General features: G+C 39.7%; 1 protein-coding gene across 2 annotated transcripts in view; it reads right to left on the minus strand.

The window, feature by feature from the left end:
* Positions 1-24,505, minus strand: part of DNAH9 (dynein axonemal heavy chain 9) — a gene marked incomplete at both ends in the record, with an annotated part of 338,928 nt that overhangs the window by 275,156 nt on the left and 39,267 nt on the right. Inside the window, 7 exons of one of the 2 annotated variants that reach the window (XM_081272229.1) lie at positions 2,145-2,569; positions 2,664-2,860; positions 6,496-6,631; positions 13,714-13,955; positions 15,190-15,445; positions 19,377-19,503; positions 21,127-21,195. In XM_081272229.1, the coding sequence (XP_081128355.1) occupies positions 2,145-2,569; positions 2,664-2,860; positions 6,496-6,631; positions 13,714-13,955; positions 15,190-15,445; positions 19,377-19,503; positions 21,127-21,195 (1,452 nt within the window). Of the gene's footprint in view, positions 1-2,144; positions 2,570-2,663; positions 2,861-6,495; positions 6,632-13,713; positions 13,959-15,189; positions 15,446-19,376; positions 19,504-21,126; positions 21,196-24,505 lie in introns of both variants that reach the window. The other variant, XM_081272228.1, reaches the window with a different exon arrangement.

Below are 24,505 nucleotides of genomic sequence, written 5' to 3' on the forward strand. Positions count from 1 at the left end.
TGGAGATTTGGAGGGAGAATGATGGTGAACTGGTCTGACACCTTGCCCACCTCTAGACTTCGTGGTAAAAGGGAAATAGGAAAAAGAATCAGCCTCTATTAAAGAATCAGCCTCCATTTGGGAGGATCAGCAGGAAGGCAGTGTTCTTAGAGGAGAGACAGGTTTCAGGTAGAGCAAAAAAGTGTTGAAGGTGGACAGAGATATCAGTGGGTGTTTGCTGAAGGGGACAGCAAAGGATGGGTGGAAGGATACAGGTGCAAGGGCTCTAATTACCTAGCATAGAGGCTATACTCGGTAAAAAGCAGTTTTTATTTTTTCTGTTTCCATTTTTTTCTAATCCTCAAGAACATTTTAAAACATATTCTTCAAGCATAGCAAAGGAGCCAGTTAAGGAAATCACTGACTTAATGTTAAAGCCAGAAGTCTCCTTGGAGGAGTCCTGCGGTACTTGCTTGTCTTTTCGGAGATGAGGAAACAGGGTTCCAGGTCAAGACTTCAAGCCCCCTCACTGGTCTACCAGATGTCTAACCTGGTAAACCACTTGTCAGATCCTCTGAGGCTTTACCTGGTTCAGGTCATGGCTGGCATCCACCCTGGGCTTTTGGACCTATTCCCATCCGGGTCTTAAAAACCCTGAAGGGACTACTTGTTGCAAGCACAGCCAATTCCTTGAGATAGTCACTCCTGACCAAAAGCTTATCTTTCATATGCAAATAGACTAATCCTGAGCTCAGCCACCTCCTGCAACTGTCTCTTACACTCTGGGCTACTATACTTCTGCCCTCATCCCTCCAGGGCCAGGTATCAGAAAATAGGGGATAGCTACTGTGCTGTGGAGCCCACTGAAATTACTCAGACTCGCCACTCCTAAACCAGTGTACTCTGCCTTCCTACCCATTCCTTTCCACGAAAACCACTATAAAGACTACTGCTCACCTTTCCTGCCTCCTGACATGGGTGCTTTCCTGTAAGGCCCTGCTTTCCTCTTAGAACTTTGAATAATGAATGATATTTCTGATGGCAGCCATCTCCTGGTCTGTTGGTCTCGCCATACCTAAATAATAACAAAACCTATGTGCTAAAACACACCTACGTTCTTGGATTATCAGACCTACCGATGGAGGAACACAAAGCAGCTGTACCCCAAGCAGAGCTCCTTCTGGGGGTAACCGTTGCTGCCCTAATATACACTAGCCTTCCCACATCTTGCCTCTAAGTTCCTTGGTGAGCAAAAGCTCTCATGAATGTAGAAAATTGGTTCTACTTCCCAAAGAAAACCTGGGAAGACTTGTTCAAAGCATCTCCAGAATGTTTCCCTTGCAAAGTCTCTTGGAGTTTAATTTTACATAGATAAATTCTCAGCTTTGCTATTTCCTGGCTGTGCTTAGCTCTAGATCATAAAGCAGGGAAGCTGCAGCATCAAGCAAGACTAGCACCAAACCAACGAGAGGGGACATTTGTCTTCCTTAACATGTCATCTGGAGGGTGACTGCTGAACAGAGGGGCTGTGCCTGCCCCCCAGGAGTCAGGGTGGAGATAGGGGTAGAAATTCTGACTGTGACAGTTCTCTGGGGACAAGGTGAAGTGATCAGTGGACTGCTGACCATCTTGACTATTCATCCAGATGATGAGTCTCTGGATTAGAGAGCACAGTGCTGAACCCGGTGGTCTAGGTCCGTGGTGGGACAGACAGAATCTCAGACTCACTCTGTGATAGCTAGAAAGGCACAGACAGGCATGGAGGGGCATAGGGTTCTAGTGACTTCCATGTTGGATCACCCAAGGCAACAAGTAATTGGTAGAAATAAAATCTAAGAGGCCCATTAGACCCCCTCTGCTTCCCAGGCTTAAAGAGATTTCACAGTCAGAGTTGTGAAGGGAGGCTGAATCTGTGATTATTGTCTCTAAACATTATTTACCACTTACCGGGTGCCATTCCCCCACTGGGCACCAAGTGGAAAATGAAACAGAGGCCTTAGCGGGTGAGCAAAGGAAAGCACAGGACTGAAGTTACCATGGTGTCCAAAAGACTGGAGCCTCTAACCAGCTGTTTTAATTTTTAATCTAACCAATGAATCCACGGGGGGAAAATACAAAGACGGTTATGAGCATGGTGCTACGGGCAACCTGGGATGCTGTGTTACCTGTTAGTGACATAGTCAACAAGGTGTTGTTTGAACATGAGGCTCCACCTCTTAATTATATTCAGCAGAGACGCCTTAAAAGGTCGAACATCAATTTTCATCCAGCTGTCAAACACCTCGACGGGCTCCAGTTTGCACACCTCTGCATAGAGCTTTTCATAGGAGTCAATTTGCACCTTGAACTGTTGGAGGAGGGGTGGGTTCTCGGGGATGCCGTCTTCTGCATGGGCTTCCATCTCCTCAGGTGAAAGGACATGCCCATACAACAGAAACTGACCCAGAATCTCCTTCCGGTCCTCCACGTAGAGATAGGAATACTGGACAAAGGTGTTTCGATAGCCACAGCAGAGGGTCATCATGCTCTGGACCCTTTCCATGAGTGTGCTCCGCAGGCTTGTCAAATCCGCCATGTCCTCCAGATCAACCTGGGGAGGTGAGACAATAGCAGGCAGGGGTTATATCAGTGCTTGGTAGGAAGCTCCAGATGTGGTGGAGGGAAGAGGGGTGCAGACACAGTACCTGATAGTGAGGAGAGCCAGATTGTGGGGAAAGCCGTGGCACCAAGGATGACATCCCAAAAATGCTGTTGACAAGACCCTCAACCATGTCACAGAAGCCTCCCTTCACTCCAGACTCCAGCGATGGATAGAAAACTAAGTCTGGGATAGCAAGGCTAAGTTGCACTTCAAATATTGGGGTGAGTCCTGCCTTACATTCTGAAAAACAAAAGACACAAACCAACAAAGCAATGATGAATGGATGAGATGTCAAAGCAGAATAACGATTTCAAACACACAAAGCATTTCTTTAGAGAATAGAAAAATGGGAAACATAAATTTTTCCAGAAGAGGTGAGGGGGGAAAGACTTGCAGTGTTTCTCAACAGGGGGAACCAAAAACACTTTGGAAAAACCAATTTTTGTGCAGGGCTCTCTTGGGCATTGCAGGACTTTTTCTGTCTCTTTCCTCATTGGTCAATCCATTGATTGACCAAGCCAAGCCAGTCCCCTTCCACATTTTCAGGTACCGCTTGGGGTTACTGGGGCCTCTCTTCGAGAAGAGCTTGATTTTTCAAAGCCAGCTCTTTGAAACAGCCCATTTCTTCACTGACAGTCACTAGCTGAATGGGGTATGCTTGTGGATGGTTGCACAAGGCTTGAAAAACAAAGAGAAGTTACCATCCTGCCCTTCCAGCTCCTTTTTTAAAAACACAGAACTTATTTTAATTCTGTAGTCCCAGAGTGATAAAAATTTAAAAAACAGTATAAATAATTCACAAATTCCCGATTACTTGCTAGGCCAACTTGCCTTGCTAAATTTACATCATAATACAAGATGGAATACCACATTCCAAGTCAAAGATAAATGCTTACGCTTTTATCAATAACCATTTATTTTCATATATGTATTTGATTGTAGAAACATTTAGAAGGCTGTTATGGGTTGGATACTGTGGGTGGAGAGACAACGCACTGAAATCCATTGTCTTCTTATTCCCTAGAGATAGAGAATGAGACCAAATTTCTCAGTTTTACTTGCAGCGGGGGTGATAATGTGATTTCCTCACCAGTGGAATGTGGGGACAAGCAACAAGGCCGGCCACCTTTGGACTGAGAACATCCAGAGACAGTATGTGAGCTTTTTCTATACATTCTTTTTTCCTCTCCCATAGACCTGGATGTGTCTGTGATCTGGCTCAATCAGAAAATGAGGACAAGGCCCCAGAGAATGGTGGAAGTACAGGATGGGAGGAACCTACTGGAAAAACTGTAACAATCCCCTTGGACCACTACTTAGGGGTTAGACTTCTTTGTTGTTTAAGCCCCATTATTGATAGAGGTGTTCTTACCACAGCTTAGTGATTCACTCTGATCAAATATCTATAGAATTTACCTTCAAAACTGGAGGAACAAATGATGAATTTCTGCTATGAGACTCAGGAGAGTCCCATCAAACCCATATTTGACTTAAGGGAATACAGGTTTATCCAGAAAGCATGATAATAATACTAATATAAAATAGTTTGAATAAAAGACTGTGAATTACCTTTATGCTAGTTTAGCGTCTCTTATTTGAAATTCTTAGAATTAGAAATGTTTCAGATTTTGAATTTTTTTTTCAGTTTGGAATATTTGCATAGACTTTACTGATTGAGCATCCGCAAACCAAAAAAAAAAAAAAAAAAAAAAAAAAAAAATCACTAAAATCCCAAACTCTGGGCACTCAAGAATTTAGGATTTCAGAGCATTTTGGATTTCAGATTTTCCAAATGGGATGTGCAATGTACATATGTTCTTGTGGTATATTATGTATTGCTATTCACATTATATGTTAACAAATTAATAGATAAAATTGCATACAGTTTACAGGATCTAGGAGACTTTAAAGAGCATTTTGACTCAGAGACTTGTCTCATGTGCTGACAGGAGAAGCTAATCCCTAGATTGGATATAATGCAAATGTAATCGGAAGAGGCAGATTGTCCTAGATCCACACTCTTGGTATGAGTAAGTTGTTTTAGAAGGAAAGAAGAGGAAGAACCTTCCTTAATGGAGTGTATAGCATTCACCCTATTTATTCAGGATTTACACTTGGAGAATGACAGGCAGGCCAACCCAGGCTATGGAAATGGTATGGGCTTGACCACATTCAAGAAGCAAAAATGGTACGCTGGACCTGAAAAGGAAGAGCTCCTCTCTTTAGGCTACTTCATTCCTCCTTTGGTAATCAATACCTTTTAAATTTTATCTGTATTGTCTCTGCTCAGGCAGCCACGAAACCCAGTGCCTTCCCACTGAAAGAATCTGAAGGCCCTATGTGGTGAAGCAAAGGTGTTTCGCCCTCCAATTTTCATGGAGGAGGGTAACACTGGCAATCTTGGAGGAAGGCTGCCAGCTCTTCTCTCCATCCTCTTGTTCCCACTCTGTCTTTCCCTCAAGAAGACAAGTGGCATGTCAGATAGCCCAGGTCAGGAGATCCAGGTACCACTGGGCAAGAGTAGAGTCGGGACACTGACGTACGATCTCCACGCACTGCCAGTACCACATGGGGTGTCTCCCTAGGTGCAGGAAGGATTAAGTGAGGAGGCTCCCTGAACCTCTAATCTCAGAGAAAGTTTGACCAGTTTACTAAGGTAAGTACTACTTTAGTACTCCCAGTGCAGAGGCCTTAGGACCAGTTCACCTGTCTTGGTGCCAGGTATCCTATGCCCCATTAGTTACTTGCTCCTTCTTTAGAAGATGATCTTCCACCTGGCTGACTATGCTGGATCCCCCCCCCCCCACTGACAGATATCCTTGATTTGGAGCACCCCTGCATCATATAGACCAAGATCATGCATATATCTCAGCCTCTTTACCTACCAAAAGTCCAAGAGCCCTTTCCACTACATTCAAGGCTGGGCCTTTCTCCTCTTTGTATTCTCAACCTGGGTGTCTGCATGTGCCCTCTTATGGGCTGGATATTGTGTACACATGTTGGCCTACTGATTTTAACTCTGCATTTGATTTCTATCTTTGGGTTGGACTTGACATCTCTTACTTTCACCTTCTGGCTTCAAAATACTCTTTCTGCTTTGATGTTCTGACTTATCCTTCAGTATGACTCTTACAAGGCAACTCAGAACCTTCCAGAATGTGAAGGTGTAATTCAACTTTTAGTCCTGAACTCTTCTGCACTTTCTCAGCATTCTCTAAGCCAAGGTTAGCCCTTACTGGATTTTTGATTCTGTGCACCTTACCCCAGTTTATCAACCTTAAATGTGAAGTTCTTACCTACTTTTTTTATAGCTTCAAAGAAAGCTGATGACATTCTTAGCATTCCTTTTTCCTTCTCAAAGTTACCTCCCTCCTGCTTCTTGTCTAACTTTTTTTTTCCACCTAGAAAACCTTCTGTTTCTTCCACTTAACCTGACTGCCACAACCTCAAAAAGCAACAGAGACAAAGTAACTTGAAGCCGGAAGGCACCGAATGCCCTCTTCCATCACCACATGAGTCAAGGGTAAAGGAAGCCCTCATTGCTAACTCTGCTTCATGCTGCTTCAAGGTTCTCACCCACAGCTCTTTACGGGAGATGGACTTCGATTGAATGAACTTTTATGTTTTTGCTTTTGTGATGGGCTTCACCATGTTAGAGACTGTTTTGTCACCTGGTCTTTAAAAAATCAGAAATCTTATGTCTTTGAACCATTTAGAAACTCAATAACTTGGCTAGTTTATTGTATACCATTCACAAAACATCCACGGCATCTGAGGAAAGTCACAGAACACTCAATGGTGCCTCACTTTAATTCAACAAATGCTACTGATCCTCTCTTCCCAATAATAACCCACATTGATTAGCCAATAAGTACCCGTGTTTTCCAGAAGGTACTTGAGGGAGCACTCAATGGCAAGAAAGAATCCATCCAGCAACATATCATCAAGATAGTTAACATAAGTCTCCCAGGTACTGGAGGCTGGGTCTGCTGAAAAGAGACCCAGGTTTTCCTACAAAAAAAAAAGATATAAACCATGTTTAATAGCATGAAATATCTGACATAATCGTCATTCATAGGAATGAAAACAACACCTGGAGGAAAAAAAAAAAGTCTTTCTATGAAGAATTGGCTATTGCATGTCTATGGAATTCATTCTTGCCTCATGGATGTGACCATTGATTGAAAGGGATGCAAAATTCATTCCATGAAGGAAATATGGGTCTCCTCCTGTTCCTGAGAAAGGTCACCTTCTCAGAAGGAATTCTGATAGATGCGAAGTGTGTGCTTTGTAGAGATGGCCGATGATCTGTGAAGGAACATCAGAGCAGAGAGAGGTAGGGTAGGCAGAGGAAGGAGGTCAAAGGGTAGAGGGCTCTAGGTTCAAAGTTCAAAGAAATTTGAGGTTCATAGAAGGAAAGGCCTTCCTGGATAATCTTTAACAATGAGCTCCAATGTTTTGTAGTTGAGTTCTGATATTAACTAAAAGCCTTCATCATACACACACACACACACACACATAAAAATATATAACATAAAAATGCCTCCCTTCCTGCTTCTCTCTCTCTCTCTCTCTCTCTCTCTCTCTCTCTCTCTCTCTCTCCATCTCTTTCACCTATGCAGCTCCTGATCTGGAGGATGCCCAACATCACCATGGTAACAAGACTTGGACATTAAGGAGAGGGAGTTTAAATGCTAAGCAATGACAAGTACAGACATTCCATTTACTTTTCATCATTTTCATTAAGACTTTTTATAGCATCTCTCCAATTATCTGATATCTTTGGAGGAGGCAGTACCTAAGTTACAGAAGTAACTTTCCCGGATGACTCATGCCTACCCCTGCAGGAAACACTGCCATGTTATAAATCCCCCTGGATTTAAACAATCTTATGATCCTGCTTTTAAGTGACACAATTCTAAAGTTTTTAAGATGTATTATCAACAACTTTCCTTCCTGAGTAGATTTAATATTTTCTTAATGATTTAAAGTCTATCACTATGCAAATCATAGCAGAGCACGATGCAGTTGCTTGTAAGTGTTAAGATGTGTATGTGTGCTTCTACTTGAAATAACTTTCAGAATTTATGACGGTCTTATATGATTGTTCTGCCTTCTTGTTACTGAGCTGTTAATATAGCTATACATACCTTTCACCTTTACTTATTACTTCAAATCTTTACTAGGCTAAGGAGCAAATGTGTTGGAATTTTCTGTGAAGCTGGCATAAATAAGTTTCTAGTCTTGGCCAAGGTGTAAGAATGAGATTGTATTTGTCCTTCTGCCACAAACAACTATAGAACTGGACATGATACAAGAAATACTTGTTTGGGTACTTTGTATTGGTCACTACAGGGATGCAGTCCTTGAGAGAAGGAAAATACTCAAGATGAACTTCACAGCCATGTGGCTTTCTACCTGAAAGCACTTTCCAAGCCATGATGGAGGACAGTGGACCTCAACTGGAACATCTGTCTTGATAGAGAAGACAGAAACTGGAGCTAGGGTTATTGAGGTGGCTGGGTGCTCTTGAGTCTTTAACCCAGCAGAAGCTGTACATGTTTAGGGCAAGATTGCAAGATCTGGCTGAAAACTGTTACAGGAGGCCCTAATGTGAAGGAAAATTATGTAGGACATAAAGTGCTGAACGATGTTAGAGTCCTATTAGGAATGATGAAAAACCTTGCAGATATCTGAGGAACTCAAGTGGAGACTTCGTGATTTAGGATCAGAGCTGTGCTATTCTAGAGTAGGTGCTCTGTAGACCTTTGCTCAAAAAGCTTAAAAGTGAGCCTCAACAGGATCAAGGAGATTTATCAGAAAGTTAACTGACTACCAAAGCAAAAACCCAAACTCTTTAAAGGAAATTACATTCGGATTCTCGAATGGCATCCAACATGCCTAGCGCCTAATAAAAAATTGCTAGCTATGAGAGAGAGAGAGAGAGAGAGAGAGAGAGAGAGAGAGAGAGAGAGAGAGAGAGAACATTTAATCCAAGGAGAAAATAGTCACTTAAAAAATCATCTGGGTAGGTTGTTGAATTTGTAGCTGACATAACAACCTTAAAATTCTCACTGGTTAGACTTATTTTATGTGAGAGAAAAACAAATTTGTTTCATTAAAAAAGACTCAGGAAATAATGTAGATTTTTAAAACTAGCAGCCAAGAACATCTTGTTTGTAAAAACAAACAAGCAAAAGACTCCCCAAATTTGATGAAAGGCTTACAAATTCCATGCAAGATGAGTACAACGAAAACCCACTTATGTACATCATAGCCAAAATGAAAAAAAAATTAGAGATGGGAATCTATTAAAAGCATCCTGAGAAAAAGCAATACATCACCTACAGAGGAACAAAGAAACAGATTCTGGCTGGCTTCTTATGAGAAACACTGGGGGGTTGAGGACAATGAATAACTTATGAAAGGAAAACAAAACCACACAGAATTATATATCCAATGAAACTATCTTTCAAAAACAAAGGTAAAATAAGGACATTTTTATATGAACACTGAGAGTATGGGCCATCAACAGACCCTAACTTCAAGAAATACTGAGAAAATTTCTTCAGGAAGAAGAGAAATAACTCCAGAAGACAATTCAAATCTCTAGAAAGGAAAAGCAAGCCTGCAAATGGCAAGGATGTGGGTAAATGAAAAACACTAAAAATATTTTTAATGCAAAATTATAAGGCTGTACTGTGGGATTTAATGTATATATTAAATATACTGCCATATTTAACATCTATAAATATATATCAGATGTCATGCAATAGTAGTGCAAAAGATGGGCTGAAGGGTTAAATTGAACTATACTGTTGCAAACTTTCTAAATTTTATAGCAAAACTCTAAGCAGATTGGGAAAACTTTAAGATGCACATAGGAACCTAGAAAAATCACTAGAAATGCAATGCCACAATGCACAGTTGCAATGCTAATGAAGAAATTAAAATAGAATACTAAAAGGTATACATCTAGCCAACAAGAAGGTGGGCACAGAACAACAGAGGAACAAAATATAAATGGTGCAAATAGAAAACAAGTAGCAAAATGATAGAACGAAATTCTAATATACCAATATTTGCATTTGAATGTAAATAGTCTAAACATTTCAATTAACATGCTTATTATTGAACTGAAAAAGTAAGAGTTGTTGGACTAAAAAGTAAGTTTTTACTATGCACTGACTCTAAGGCGAAGAAATTTTAGCACACACCCACACAAAAAAAACCCAAATAGTTTGAATATAAAATAGTGGGAAAGATGAGTACTGCAAAAAATATAAATAATGAAATTAGGAACAAAAGGTGACACTATGATCAGAAAAAAATAGACTGTAAGACCAGGGAATATCATTAGAAATAAAAAGGGAACTTCATGATGGTATGGTCAATTTATTAGGAAGTTATAACAGAAACAAATGTGTTTGCACCTAGTAGCAGAGTTTTAAACTTGTGATAAAAATTTTGATATAACTAAAGAATTAAGTAGATAGATCCACAACCATAGGTGGAGATTTCAATACTCCACCTTTAGTAATATCATAACAATAAAAATTGCTTTGAGCTTATGTTTATAAAACACTATACCCAACAACAGAAGAATACACATTATTGTAAAGTGCCCAAGAAATATTCATAAAGATAGACCATATTTGAGGTTGTGCAACAAGTCTCAATTAATTCCAAAAAAACTAAAATCTCATGGAACATATTCTCTGACCATAATGAAATTAGATATCTATCTCACTAATATAGCTGGAGAGGCCTTGAAAATGAGGAAATTAAACAACACACTTCTACATGACTATTAAGTTGAAGAAGTAAGACACCCCCCCCAAAAAAGGAAATTAATATCATCAAATTCCTACAGTAGAAAGAAAGAAAGAAAGAAAGAAAGAAAGAAAGAAAGAAAGAAAGAAAGAAAGAAAGGCTGAATATCAATAACCTAAGTTTGTACCCTAAGAGGCAAGAAAAAAGATAAGGAATTTATTCTAAAATTAGAAGGTAATTACAAAAAATAGAAATAGGTGAATTAGAAAATATAAAGACCAGTAGAGAACGCTAATAAAGACAAGATTTGGTTCTTTGAAAAGATTGATAAAATTCAAGAAAAAAACAGAGAAATCATTCCTGTCGAAACTATAATCACATAATGATAATAAGAAATAATTATGAATGATTTTTGCCACCAAATTGATAACATAGATAAAATAAACAAATTTGCTGAGAAAAAAAACTTGAAAAACTGAAAAAGGGTGATATGCAAAAATCTATCAAAACTATCTTTTATCTACCACCTCCCCCCAAAAATCATCATCAAATACTTCCCCCAGAAGCCAACTCCATGTCCAGAAGTATTCTCTGGTGAATTCTATCAAACATAAGGCAAAGATAAGATCAGCCTTCTATAAAATTTTCAGAAAATGACCAAGGAAATATTATGCATTTTATAAGGCTACTAGCATCTTGACACCAAAACTAGATAAAACATCAAAAGAACAATCAATATCAATACCATTCAAAAACATAAGAACAAAAATTCTTGAAAATTAACAAGTCAAATTTCATAAAATATGTAAAGGATAACAAAACATGTCCAACTGGGTTTATTTAAGAAATGCAAGGTCGATCTAACATTTAAAAAATCAATACACCCATCAAGAGAATAAAGGGGGAATTTATGCAACCACCTTGGAAGGTGCAGAAAGATCATCAATAAAACTCACCATCTAATCATGACATAACCTTTGAGCCAAGCAAGAACAGACAGTGAACTTCCTGATTCTGATAATGAATAGCCACAAAAACCTTACAGCAAATTTTTATACTTAGTGGTGAATTATTAAATGCTTCTCCAGATTATTGAAAATGAGGGAAGAATATCTAAATGTTCACTCTCACCACTTCAGCATAGTACTGGAGATCATAGCCAGAGCAATCAGGCAATAAAAAGAAGTAAATTACATAAAGCTTAGAAAAAAAAGAAGGAAACTTGTTTCCATTTGCAAGTGACATGACTATTTACACAGATAATCATAAGAAATCTATAGCATAGCTACAGCATTTAATAACTTTAGAATGGTCATAAACACATTATCAACATGAAAAAATCAATTATACTTTTATATACTAGCTAATAGTAGTTGGAAAACAAAAATCAACAAATGATTCCATTTACAGTAGCACTCCAAAACAGAAAACACTTAGTGATAAACTTAATAGAAAATGTTGAAGAAACTATAGAGCATTGCAGAAAACAATTAGAGAGACCTTAGTGAAGAGACATGCCAGGTTCATGGATTGTTATTAATTTACAGATTTGATACAATTCCAATAAAAACCAATTTTTTTTTCTAGAAATTGGCAAGCTGAATTTAAAATTTATGTGCATATGCAAAGAACCTAGAAGATAAAACCATTGAAAAGAAAAACTAAGTTGGAGGACATATTGTACCTGGTTTTAACACTTATCAATAATATAATAATCAAGAAAGAGTGGTATTGTTAGTAAACAATTTTATATTGGTATTTTATATACCAACTGACAACACACACACACACACACACACACAAAATGTGTATGGGTATTTTAAGTAGTTAATTGGTTTTCAACATAGATTCCAAAAATTTAATAGGGAAAAGTGTTTTCAAAAAATTGTCTGACAAAATTGGCTATTCATATGCAAAACAACAAGCTCAATTCCCATGTCACCTCAAAAATAAATATTAACTCATGACAGATCATAATATTAAATGTAAAAGCTAAAACTATAAATCTTCTAAAAGAAAATCTAGAAGAACATTGTGGCAAACTTGGGATAGGCAGTTTTCTTAGGACTTAAAGGATGAGGGAGGGAAGAGGGTAAATTAGATTACATCAAAATTTGAAATTATTTCTCATCAGAATACACCAGTAAGAAAATGCAGAAGGGACAAATTTGGAGAAAATATTCACAATATACATATCTGACAAAAGATATGTAGCCATAAAGGATTCCTCGAACTAACAACATTATTAAAACGTGTAAAAGATGTAATGTAAATAGACACTTTAGACAGGAATATGTGTGTGTGTGTGTGTGTGTGTGTGTATACACACACACACACACACACATACTGGAATATATGTACACTGAGCAAATCAGCACATAACTGACATTTTTGGAAACACAGAGGATGTATGTGTGGGTGGATGGATGGATGGCTGGACTGATAGAGGGAAGGAAGAAAAATGAATGAAAAGTGGATGCATAGGTTCAAAACTAGATACCGAATTGCTGACTATGGAGGCAGAGGGGTTAAATATAATTCAAGTTGAGGATTTCAAAGGCAAAATTTAGGTAATGATTTCCATCACCTAACTCCAGTCATCATTAGTGCTTAAGGCTGGCCAATCTTACTGTGCTTCAAACCACAGATAAGCCATACATAATAACTGCAGATTCATTCCTGACTTCGGGCATCTGTCAACCTGTAGACACGGTTTTATGGCTACTCCAGTAGAAGTGGAGCTGGTCACATTATCCTTTCCCATTGTTTACAATGAAGCTTTGGTTTTTGATGATGGGACATGAAGTCGCCTTGGTCACAATGCAGGGACAAGCCTTATTGCAGGGAATGCTATACTCAGCAGTTTTTCCTCTTTTTGAATAGAGTTAAGGATGCCTGGTACCCTTTCATGCCTCAGGGCTCTATAGAGCTAATTATAAGAATGTTGCCGGAGGACCACACCAGGTTGCAGGGGTGAGTTGGGAACAAGGGTGGTTGGTGCAGCAGATAATTCAGGATTCTGCCCTTGGCATCTCCTTTTATACCCTTGGGGTTGGGTGTGAGACTGAAGTCATGTGACGACTAAGTGGTGTCACCACTACATGGTGTTAATTTTGACACACTGACATCAGGATGTGACTCTTCATTGTCCCTATTAGCTTCCCTTAGTTTGCTCTCAGTATGAACTTTTATTCTTGACTGCAGAAGACACAATCTCTACTGATCATTCTAATTTCCAAAGCACTTTTTTTGCATTCACACATGTATCTTGGTGCTTTCCCTCTAGTCTCAGGACGTGGGTCTGAGAGGCTGGTTATTACCTGAACAAGGGCGTGAATCTTAATGCCAGATTCTTTGATGAGACTGTAATATTTTTCCACTCGATCACGCTGATCATCCAGAGATAGAAGGCATTCCTTTTTCCCATCTTTTCTCTTAAATATTGGAGCCACCCATGTTTTCATGATGCTTTGAATCTCTTCCACATTGTCTTTTGTTTTCTGAATTCTTTGTTCAAGATCATGAATACTGTTGGTGATTTGAATGACATAATCCCAAATGCCTGCTCCCCAAAAGAAATATAATTAAACGAAGCACCTTACAGTGAAGGGCTACTCATTATGAGAGATAAGGATTTAATGCTTGCAGGTTTTATGAGAATTTTCTGTCCAGGTTACTTCATTATCATCAGAATATTTTTCTTCCAAATTGTATTAACAAACCAATTCTTACCATAATCCTGACTACAGAGGAAGGCAAACAGAAGTGACGCCTACCACACTCAACAGCTGGTACATTTGCCCAGAAATGTAATTTACAATTAGTATCAGTGAAACATGATGACTTTATTTGGATTAATCAATTTTTTTAGTACTTTTAATGCATTCAAGGTTGAAAATGTCATTCCCTCTTATATATTGAATAAAGTCCTAAATTGTTTAATATTCCAGGATTTTCAAATTTTAACTTTTCTGAGGACCCTTATTTGAATTAATCTCCTTCCCCTGTGACTTGTTACTTTTTTTTTATTGGTTGTTCACAAAATTACAAAGCTCTTGACAAATCATATTTCATACATTAGAATCAAGTGGGTTATGAACTCCCATTTTTACCCCAAATACAGATTGCAGAATCACATCGGTTACACATCACATTTTTATATACTGCCATATTAGTGACTGTTTTATTCTGCTAGACCCTCATTGTTATACAAAATTACATATAAGACTTGTTACTTTTAACCCTAGGATGGTGTTTTTTTTTTTTTTTAAATCATGGACAGGTGGACAGGTTTGTTTGATTTGGGTTCTACATATGCCTTTTGTCTTCACTACAGATGAGCTCTTTGAGGGTAGAGAACGGTCCCATATAGCTCATGTCATATCTCCCTGCACATAGTCCCCTGAATGTGTTAACCAATCAAATGAAAATTTACTGAATTGAATTGGGGGACAGTAAAGAAGTAAATGCACAGTGACCTCTTTAAGAAGTTTGCAATCTAGTTAAGAAAACCCAACAATGATGACAAATATAGTTAACAGCTCTCGTTTATGGAATGCCATGCATATGCTAGAGATCATGGTGCATCTTAAGTAAATGAAGCTTTTTAAATTGACCAGTCATATCCCAAGAGGAGAAAGAAGAGAAATACCAACCCTCTTTGCTTCTCTACACAGCTAGACAGACTTGGGTTTCCTAACCAAATCAGATTGCCAGGGAATGATTTGAGGTTCTATTAACGTTATTAGACCCCAGAATCCTAATGCTTCTTTTTAGACTGCAGGCGGTGCCATTACCTTCTGTTTTCCAGTTTAGAGTCTCCTGTGCAGCTTTCAGCTGGAGATCAATGGTTTGCAGCTCCTTCTCCACTAATGGAAATTCCACCTCTAGCAGAGTTGTCATAACCTTGTTGTACCAATTTGCCACCAACTCCAAGTTGGCCACGAGTTGCCGATAGAATTCCCTGGAGGAGAACATGGCTGCTGCTGTCTCGGGGAGGTGCTTTGTCTCTCTGGACTCCAGATAGCTCATCTCCTTCAGCACTGAAATCAGCTGGAGGAAAGAATCAACACCAGTAGTTATCGTTCAGGACTGCCTGAGTGTGAGAGAGCTGTCACATCCGTCAAGGATTGGAACATCCCTAGGGACCCAAAGACCTTCTGGGCCTCTTTTTTTTTTTTAACCTCAATTCCTGTGAGTTCCTTAAATCTAGTCTCAGAGAAGGAAAATCAAGTATTAGGCAGAAGGTAGATGACTCAGAAAGCAGCAAGATTTACCCAGATATGTAAATCACAAACAAGACCAGGAAGAGGGAATCCAGGAACAGCAGGGGAGAGCTCTGCCTTTGGTAGTGTGGGGACACTTGGCTGCACTTGGCTGCTGGACAAGCCAGTTCCACTGAGGGCTGCTGGCCTGAAGGAGGAGGATCAGCTGGTTCGGCCACCCGTATGCATGCAAAAAGCCTCAAATGTAGACTTCCGGCACTCTCTCCAGAGGAGATCATCAGTCACTGAGAGACACTGATGAGACTGAGAGAAGCACTTGATCCAAGTTTAATTGTTAAATAGCATCATTTGGAATATTTCACAATGTCTGTAACCCTGTGCTGGCATTTCTTTGTGTTTTAATATATTAAAAGGTCAAGAAACACAAATCATCCAGGCCTCTCTGAACTTCTGTGGAGCCCCTGAGTTTATAGGCAACCGAAGAAATGAAAAGCCAAGTAGACATGGTCTAAAGAAAATCCAGAAAGACCTTGACAGAAAATAGTGTGATTCTGGGCACCCTCTTTGCCCTTGTCTATTTATCAGTGTGTTTCTATCTGAACCTACAAGGACTGGTGATGTACAGGAATAGGTGACAAAGCAGACACAAAGTCACAGTTCTCCCCACTTCTGCCTCATAGAAAGACATCCCAGCCAGGTACCATGACACACACACCTATAATCCCAGTGGCTTAGGAAGCTGAAGCAGGAGGATCGTGAGTTCAAAGCCAGCTTCAGTAACAGCAAGGCACTAAGAAACTCAGTGAGACTCTGTCTCTAAATAAAATACAAAATAGGGCTGGGGATTGGCTCATTGGTAGAGTGTCCCTGAGTTCAATCCCTGATACCAAAAAAGACGAAAAAAAAAAAAAAAAAGAAAAGCAAAGAAAGAAAGAAAAAGAGAAAAAAAAAAGACATCCCAGCTCCTAGTTTCTCTTCCTATGGCTCTTCATTTTTGACCAGCTAGTCTTAGGCAGAATGAAGACAAATCATACCCATTCGGAGGGAAAATGAACTCAAGTCTCCTGGTTTACTTTGAAATGAGCTCAAGATGGATATTAAAAACAAGTGTTAAAAAAAGTGAAATAAAAAAATTAAAAGAAAATAGTGTGATATGATATTGAGGTAGAGGAGACCATTCCAAACATAAAACCACAAAGTGAAACACAAAAATTGATTTGTAGAAAATACCCAACACAGACTAAAATGACAAACTGGCAAAAAACTATTTGAATTTTTTTAGGGTTTTTTAATATTTAAAAAGTATTTCCCAATTTTTCTAACAAATTCACAAGAAAAGGGGGGGGCACTTCCACCAGAAATTGGGCCAATGGACACACGATTCATAGAAAAAAAAAATGCAAGTGGCCAATGAATACAAGACTATTAGTCATCAGACAAATTAAAATTTTAAAAATTGAGATTTGTTTTTGTTTGTAGTTCTACAGTCTGGAAACTATTGTAGGGAATGGAAGCTATCTTGTTGGCAGGAGAATAACTGACTACCATCTTTCTGAAAAACAGGTGGATAATATACATGAAAAGTCACAAAATATGAATATCCTATAGCATAGCAGTTCTACTTCTAGGCATTTATCCTAAAGAAATAATTAAGAATGTATATGACAATAACTAGGGATGCTTATTATAGCAAGTTTTATCTAACTTCAGAAGTCAAGGGTTAGAAAATTCACTATTAGTTTATGTCCAACTGAAGAAAAAAAGAATTACCACTATTAAACTACAAACATTTGTCAACTTTAGGGATATAAATATGTAAAAACAAATGTGGATCCTACATTCAATAAAATACAGACTGATGAAACTGGAAAGTAATTTAAATAACAATAATTGGACATATAAAATTTTAAATATACTTTACATAAATTAAAAAAAAAATAACCTAGACAATTCTCAGTCTGTACCCAGAAGGGCAGATCTCTAATCACGTAAGTGCATTACTGCTCATTCTTAGAAAGTAGCAAAGCTATGGCTACCCTAGAGGGATGTCAAGGGTGACTACAGTTCTTTAGTTTGTTATGCTGCTGGCTGCCCCTTCTCAACTCCTATTGTAGTTTAGGTATTTGTTTCCTCTCTCCCACTTCCTTTCTTTTCTCCATCCTCTCCCTTCTATTGCTTACAAATACATCGAAAGGCCCCAGTACCTGCTATACATGCATCCTGCTTTTCGGCTCTGTCTATAGTGCCGTGATGGTTTAGATATGAGGGATCTCCCAAAAGCTCATGTGTGAGAAAATGAAAGAAAGTTTAAAGGTGACATTATTGGATTTTGAAAGCTTTAACCTAATCAGTATCAATAAAGCTTTAACTTTAATCTTCTGCTAGGGATTAACTGGGCGGTAACTGTAGGCAGGTAGTAGGTGGGTGTGCCTTTGGGGTTCATATTTTGTCCTGGTGAGGACAGCACTCCCCTAACCAACCTGTGCTTCTTGGTGGCCATGTCCTGACCGGCTTTCCTCTGCCACATTATTGAACCATGATGTTCTGCCTCACCTCAAGCCCTGAGGAATGGAGCTGACTATCTATGGACTGAAACCTCTGAAACTGTGAGCCCCGAGTATAAACTTTTCTTCCTCTAATTGTCCTTGTCAGTTCTTTTGATCATAGTGGTGAAAAAGCTGACTAAATCAAGTGCATTACCAGGGAATGTGCCACCAAGACAGAAGTAGGTGCCTGCTCAGCAAACTGCTACAGATAGATAGACAGATAGATAGATAGATAGATAGATAGACAGACAGACAGATAGATATCTGAGTGATGCACTTCCTAGTTATTATTTTCTCCAGCATTAAGCTTTCTGTGGTTTCTAGTTTCCACCCTCCTAACCATATAGATCAGAGATGCCCAAATTCAGCACAATTGACACTTTAGGGACAAGTAACTCTTGGTTGTGGGGCACCATCCTGAGCATCATAGGAAGTTTAGCAGCATCTCTGGGGTCAGCTCATTAGATGCCATTGATACTCCCTCCAAATCTAACAAAACAAAATGATTTCAAGTGGACAAAATTATCCTAATCTGAGAATCACTAATCCCATTTTCCCCCTAAAGTTACTTTTTAGAAATTTATCATATGCTATCTAATAAAGATAGATTTTGCGTGCTAAGACTCTGGATCCCACCTGTATGTGGGTTCTTTGAGGTGGAAACTAAGTCTTAAAATACAATTGTTGAAGCCTTCAGCATTTAGTCAGTGGCCTTCACATGCTATAAGAATTCCAAGTAGGGTTTGAATGTTTGGTACCAAACCATCAGTGATATTTTGCAATACATTTATGAGCCATGAAATGTCAACAGTCAACAATGTCTCAGATGATGTCTCAGACCACATATACAACAGTGGTCCTATTGCCTAGTGATGTCATAGCTGTCTTAGCTTGTATTACTACACCCTGTGATGCACAATGACAAATTTGCCTAGTAATGCATTTCTCAGAAAGTATGTCATAAGCGACTCATGTCCATGTATCTTATTATGTAAAATCAAAGCAAATATGTTGATCAGCTCTAGAGAAAAACATGAACATTGATGACTTAAGAAACAATTACACCCTAAGATTCACCCCCCCCCCAAGAAATCCAGGGTGTCTATTCTTTTGAGCAATTTTTGCATATTTTTATACCTTTTTGCCTTTCATTAGTAGAGTTAAATGAAACTCTCCAGGAACTCAAAAGGAAGTTATTGCCTCTCAGCTGACCTGTGGGTTAAAGTTGACAGTGATCTGCTTCGTCTCTGGGTCACGTTGCAAAAGTGGTCTGGAAAGATTGTACTGTGACTTCTCTGCTACTGTACGACACCAGTCCTCATACAGTCTTGTCTCATATCTGCAATCATCAGAGACAACAGCCACCTCTTACACACCCTCCCAGCTCCCCAGCTTTTGGACATTCTCCAAAACACGAACTGAAGAAACTATTAATCACTGATCAGGCCATGCTGGGTCAGTTCCTGCATAAAACTAGTGATTTTGAATGGTGACTCAGCTTCAATCAGAGGAACATAGAAACATTCCACGTGCTCTTTTCAGGGGGATATGGGAAGTTATGATTAGTCTCAGTACATGTTGGAAGAAGGTCCAGGTAACATTAGGTTTCACACTAATCTTTGAGCAGCTCATGGACATTCATCATTCCGTCATTACATGTTGACCAAACATCTACTAGGTGTGGGCTTGGGGAATAAACAATGGTAATGAGACCAATCGTGAAGAACACAGATAAACAGATCGCTGTAATATAACATAGTGAGTACAACCCTGGAGAATCGTGCATTGCATCAGGCATCTAATGTCACAGGCAGAGGACTACAGAGAGAAAAGGAGCACATCAGGGAATGATCAGAGGTGGCACAATGAAGGGGGAGAGAACATTCCTGATAAAAGCAATGCATGGCTGAAGGGTAGGGGACATGACTGTGTACTGGGGACAAGGAGTAGATTGCATGTTTGAGGCTGGATATGGTGAGAGGAGGGCAAAGGCCACATCATGGAGGGCTTTTCACATCAGGTTAAGGAGATGATGGGAATTACTGAAAGGTCTCTGGCTGAGGGGGCGATGTGATGATATTATGGGATTGGGAAATGGTGTGGGCACTAAGGGGCACTCATCTGGAGGCAAGGAGAACTGTTAGAAAGCTGCTGCGTCAGTTCAGGCCAGGGAAGTTCAGTCTCTTGTGAAGATGCTGAAGGTGGGAACAAAGAGGAGTGGAGATGCTTGAAGCTATTTTGGAGGTAAAAGGGGTAGAGTGTGGGTCCCTGGCAGGTGGACGTACAATCAATTGATTTGTGTAATACAGTGCTAAGAAAAATCAGGATCAGAATCATAATGTCTATCTTCCTACTCTCCCAAATCAGGAGAAAGAGCAAAAGGCAGAGGGGGAAAGATGAGACCAGGGGCTGTTTCTAGCCATTGCACCCCCCAAAGACTTAGCTTTTAAAGCAAGATCAACTATGAACCTCTATAAAAGTTTTATTCTGATGCTTTCTCCATAAGAAGGATGCAGGAAGTATTTTTATTATTTACATATGTTTATATACATTCTTTAAAAATGAATTCAAATGTGTATTGTACTCTGCAGTATAGACTTATTAGTTATTAAAAGTGTTGTGGAGTTTATTTCCTCTCTGTGCAGCATGAACTATTGCATTCCGCTTAGTGAGCAGTGGCTGTGATATTCCAGGGCCCTCCTGGGAGTGCCATGAGTGGCACCCCACTCTTTCTAGCTCTGCAGGGTTTCTACTCCAAGGAAATCTACACGGGAAAAGTATTTGTGTATAGAATACAGCAGCATTCCCCGGAGACCCTGTGCATTAACCCAGAAATACTGTACTCATACACATTGTAGCTACAACATAAAACACAGTGACATTTCAGAGCTAGCAAAAGGCCCTGTGTGGGGGGAGGGTGTGCAATTTGCAGAAACATGTGATCCCCAAAGCTGCTGCTTACTTTTCCAGCAATGAGAGCATATCTTCATATTTTTGTATTATTCTCTTTCCTTCAGCAGATTCCATGCAACTGTGGGAACCCAGGAGAAAAAAAAAGAAACAGAATTAGAAGACGGTGAAGGAATTATCTCAGGAACAAACTGCATTTCTGCATCTCACAAAGAAGAATCTGTATGGCTTTGGGGGCTGATTCCCAAATGCCCCTAAATGAGTTGACATTCTTCTTCTTCTTCAACAGCCTCCTCAGGCCACTAGGGGGCAGCTGTACCTGCTAGAACACAGGTGGTCCCACAGGTGGTATGCATGTTTTGACCTTTCCTGCCCAGAACTCTCCAGACCCCTCATCTAGCTGAGTTAGTCATGCAGGAGGTAAATGAGGTCCCTCAAAATTATGAATAAAAGGGAAACTGAGCTATTAAAAAAAATTCTAGATGCCATAGTTTTCCATATTTAAGAAACAATTTAGCATTGTGTGTATATAAATGTATGTAAATAACAATGTTTTATATATAATGTTATATATAATATATACAATATAATTATATAATATATAATAATATTATATAAAACATCGTTTTATATTTAATGTATATTTAATATATAATGGATTTAATATATAATTATATATAATACATAATATACAATATATAATATAGTATATATAATAATATATAGTATAATATATATAATAAAATATAATGATATTTTTCCTTCTCTAAAATCAATCCAGGACACATGATCAGAAACACTGATAATCCTTAATATATTTACATGAGGGTCCTACACAACTCTCATCACCCCAATACATGCACACACAATGCACATATATGTGTGTGCACATAGACATACATGCATGTGCACATGTGTGCTCACACACACTCAAAGGCCTCTGCAGAAACGCTGAGGCCCACAGAGGAGTCAGCAGAGTCTAACCTGCCACCCTGTTACCCATAACTGCTCCCTCTGCTTTTGACACTTGCTGCAACATGAAACAAAAGTCCAGCTCCTGGGAAGATAGATGAAGTATCTTGAATTTCCAGAAACTGTCACAGTAACTGTTTGAAGGTCTGGGTTTTTTGTTTTTGTATTCTTTCCTGTTAGCAAAGAAAGGCAGCTTATTGTAATGATTCTTTAAAATCCATTTGCTCTTTAAACTATCACTGGGTTTCTTCATATGATCCCTCACACCCACTGAAGGAGCACTGGGCTCCCAGTCATTTCATGCCCTTTTGTGGTGAATGAGCAGCAAGGAGAAGCAGAAGTGCTCCAGGCCAGGTGGACCGGCTCACACCTTGCTCTCACTTTACAAGTTACAGGATCTCTGCAGGCCTCCCAATCCCTGCATGTCAATTTTGTATCTGAAAGAAAATGATGCGGAGAGAAATGAGGCTTCTCACATGTGGAATCTGGCAGTGGCTTGGTGGGTCTGAGAAGTCACAGGAATCAGTATAGCAAGATTCCCAGTAGCTACCACTTCCCTTCAGGGTGAGGACTCCACAACACTTTTAATAACTAATAAGTCTATGCTACAGAGTACAATACACATTTGAATTCATTTTTAAAGCAAATGGGAATTTTCATGAGACTTATAGAGGTTGCCACAGTGTGCCACCCACAGCCCCTCTTGGGACCAGGCAGTCTGACCATTCCCTAAATTTCCCCAACCCCAGACCCCTATAGCCAGGTGTGTTGGCTGCAGATGATGCACAACTGCCTCCTATTGGAGAATAGCTTCTGCCAAAGATAGACACCTTGCTCAAGGTCAAGCCCTTCCCAGGAAACCTCACATCCAAGAACTAGCTGATGTTGGGGGTGCAACAGCCAGACGGTTCTGAGGAACTGGTCCTCCCTGAAGGATCTGTTGAAGCCTTATTTGCAACTACACAGCAGTTCAGATTCTCCCTCTGCTCAATCTCTTTTCTCTTACTGCCTCACAGCTGCTATTTCTGAGAGCATCTTTGTTAGTAACTACACATGCCTGCTTTCTCAGAGACAGACCAATGACAACTTTGCAGTCCATATTCCTGGAAGCAGCCCAAACATCCCTCCCCACCACATCACTCCCATCCACTTTAAGGGACATGTCTGAAAAGCATGAAGGATTAACTGTGCTCTACTCCCGGCCAAACCAGAGACCCCTGGGAAGAGCTCTGGGCTAGAAGCACTAAAGACCCAGACGGATCTTTCAGTCATCTCCTTGGCTGTCTCTAAGAACTTAGGTGAGTCACCTCATTTCTTTCTGCCTGTTTTCTTTATCTGCAGAATAAAGAGCTCGCCTAGACTGGAGCAGATGCTCCAAATGGCCACACACTGGGCAGACCTCGCCCACAGGCATGCTTTGTTAGATCTGGGCAGAGTTTGGGGAGAAATAGAATCCTTAATCATTTTAAAATTTGATATTCAACACTAAAGATTTCCAGTTTTGCTGGGCATGGTGGTGCATGCCTGTAATCCCAGCAGCTTGGGAGGCTGAGGCAGCCAGCTTTAGGAACATAGGGAGGCCCTAAGCCACTTAGTGAGACCCTGTCTCGAAAATTAAACAAAAATAAAAAATAAAATGCTGGGGATGTGGCTCAGTGGTTAAGCACCATTGGATTCAATCCCTGGCACAAAAAGAAAGAAAGAAAGAAAGAAAGAAAGAAAGAAAGAAAGAAAGAAAGAAAGAAAGAAAGAAAGAAAGAAAGAAAGAAAGTAAGTCAGCTTCTATCCAACACTTAAGAATATGGGGGCTGCTTTTCGAGATGGTGATACTCAAATGGAGTGGTGGCAGCCCCCTGAGAACCCCATCCCACTCTCCTATACCCTCTGCCTCACTAGTTATTATGCCTCTTGGTTGCAGAAGGTCTTTACTCTCGCTACCTGAGGGTCTCACAGTTCATCCTAACTTCCAAAAGCCTGTGATGCCTACAGCCAGTTCTAGTTCCTTTGCTTCTGTTGTGCTTGCCAAAGACAAGTGCTTTCAACACAGCCGCGTCTTTTAGAAAGAGGGATCAGAGAAAGACTTCCTGTACCTAGGAAGCATCCTAAGCATGATGTCTCCACTAGCTATTCTCACTCCCTCCTAGTGGCCTCTAAGTATCTCAGTTTCTAGACTCAGCCACAAAACAGGCCCACGGTTTTGCATCTGGGTTACCATCAGAAGCACATCAGGAACTTGCTGAAGAAGCAGATTCACAGTCCAGGCCAGGCTCATATTCAGCAGGTAACAGGTGTGCCCCAGGGTGTTCTATTCAACAAGGTACTCACACTACAGTTTAGAAAGCACTGGCTTCATCTTCAGTAGCCTTAGCTGCAGAGTCATTGAGTCACAGAAAGGGAGAGATGTGCAAGACCTCCACAGAGCTTGAAATCCCTGCCTTATTTTCCTCTAGAAATGAATG

Source organism: Spermophilus citellus, assembly GCF_964194105.1.
Source record: "Spermophilus citellus genome assembly, chromosome: 17".
Lineage (NCBI taxonomy): Eukaryota > Metazoa > Chordata > Mammalia > Rodentia > Sciuridae > Spermophilus > Spermophilus citellus.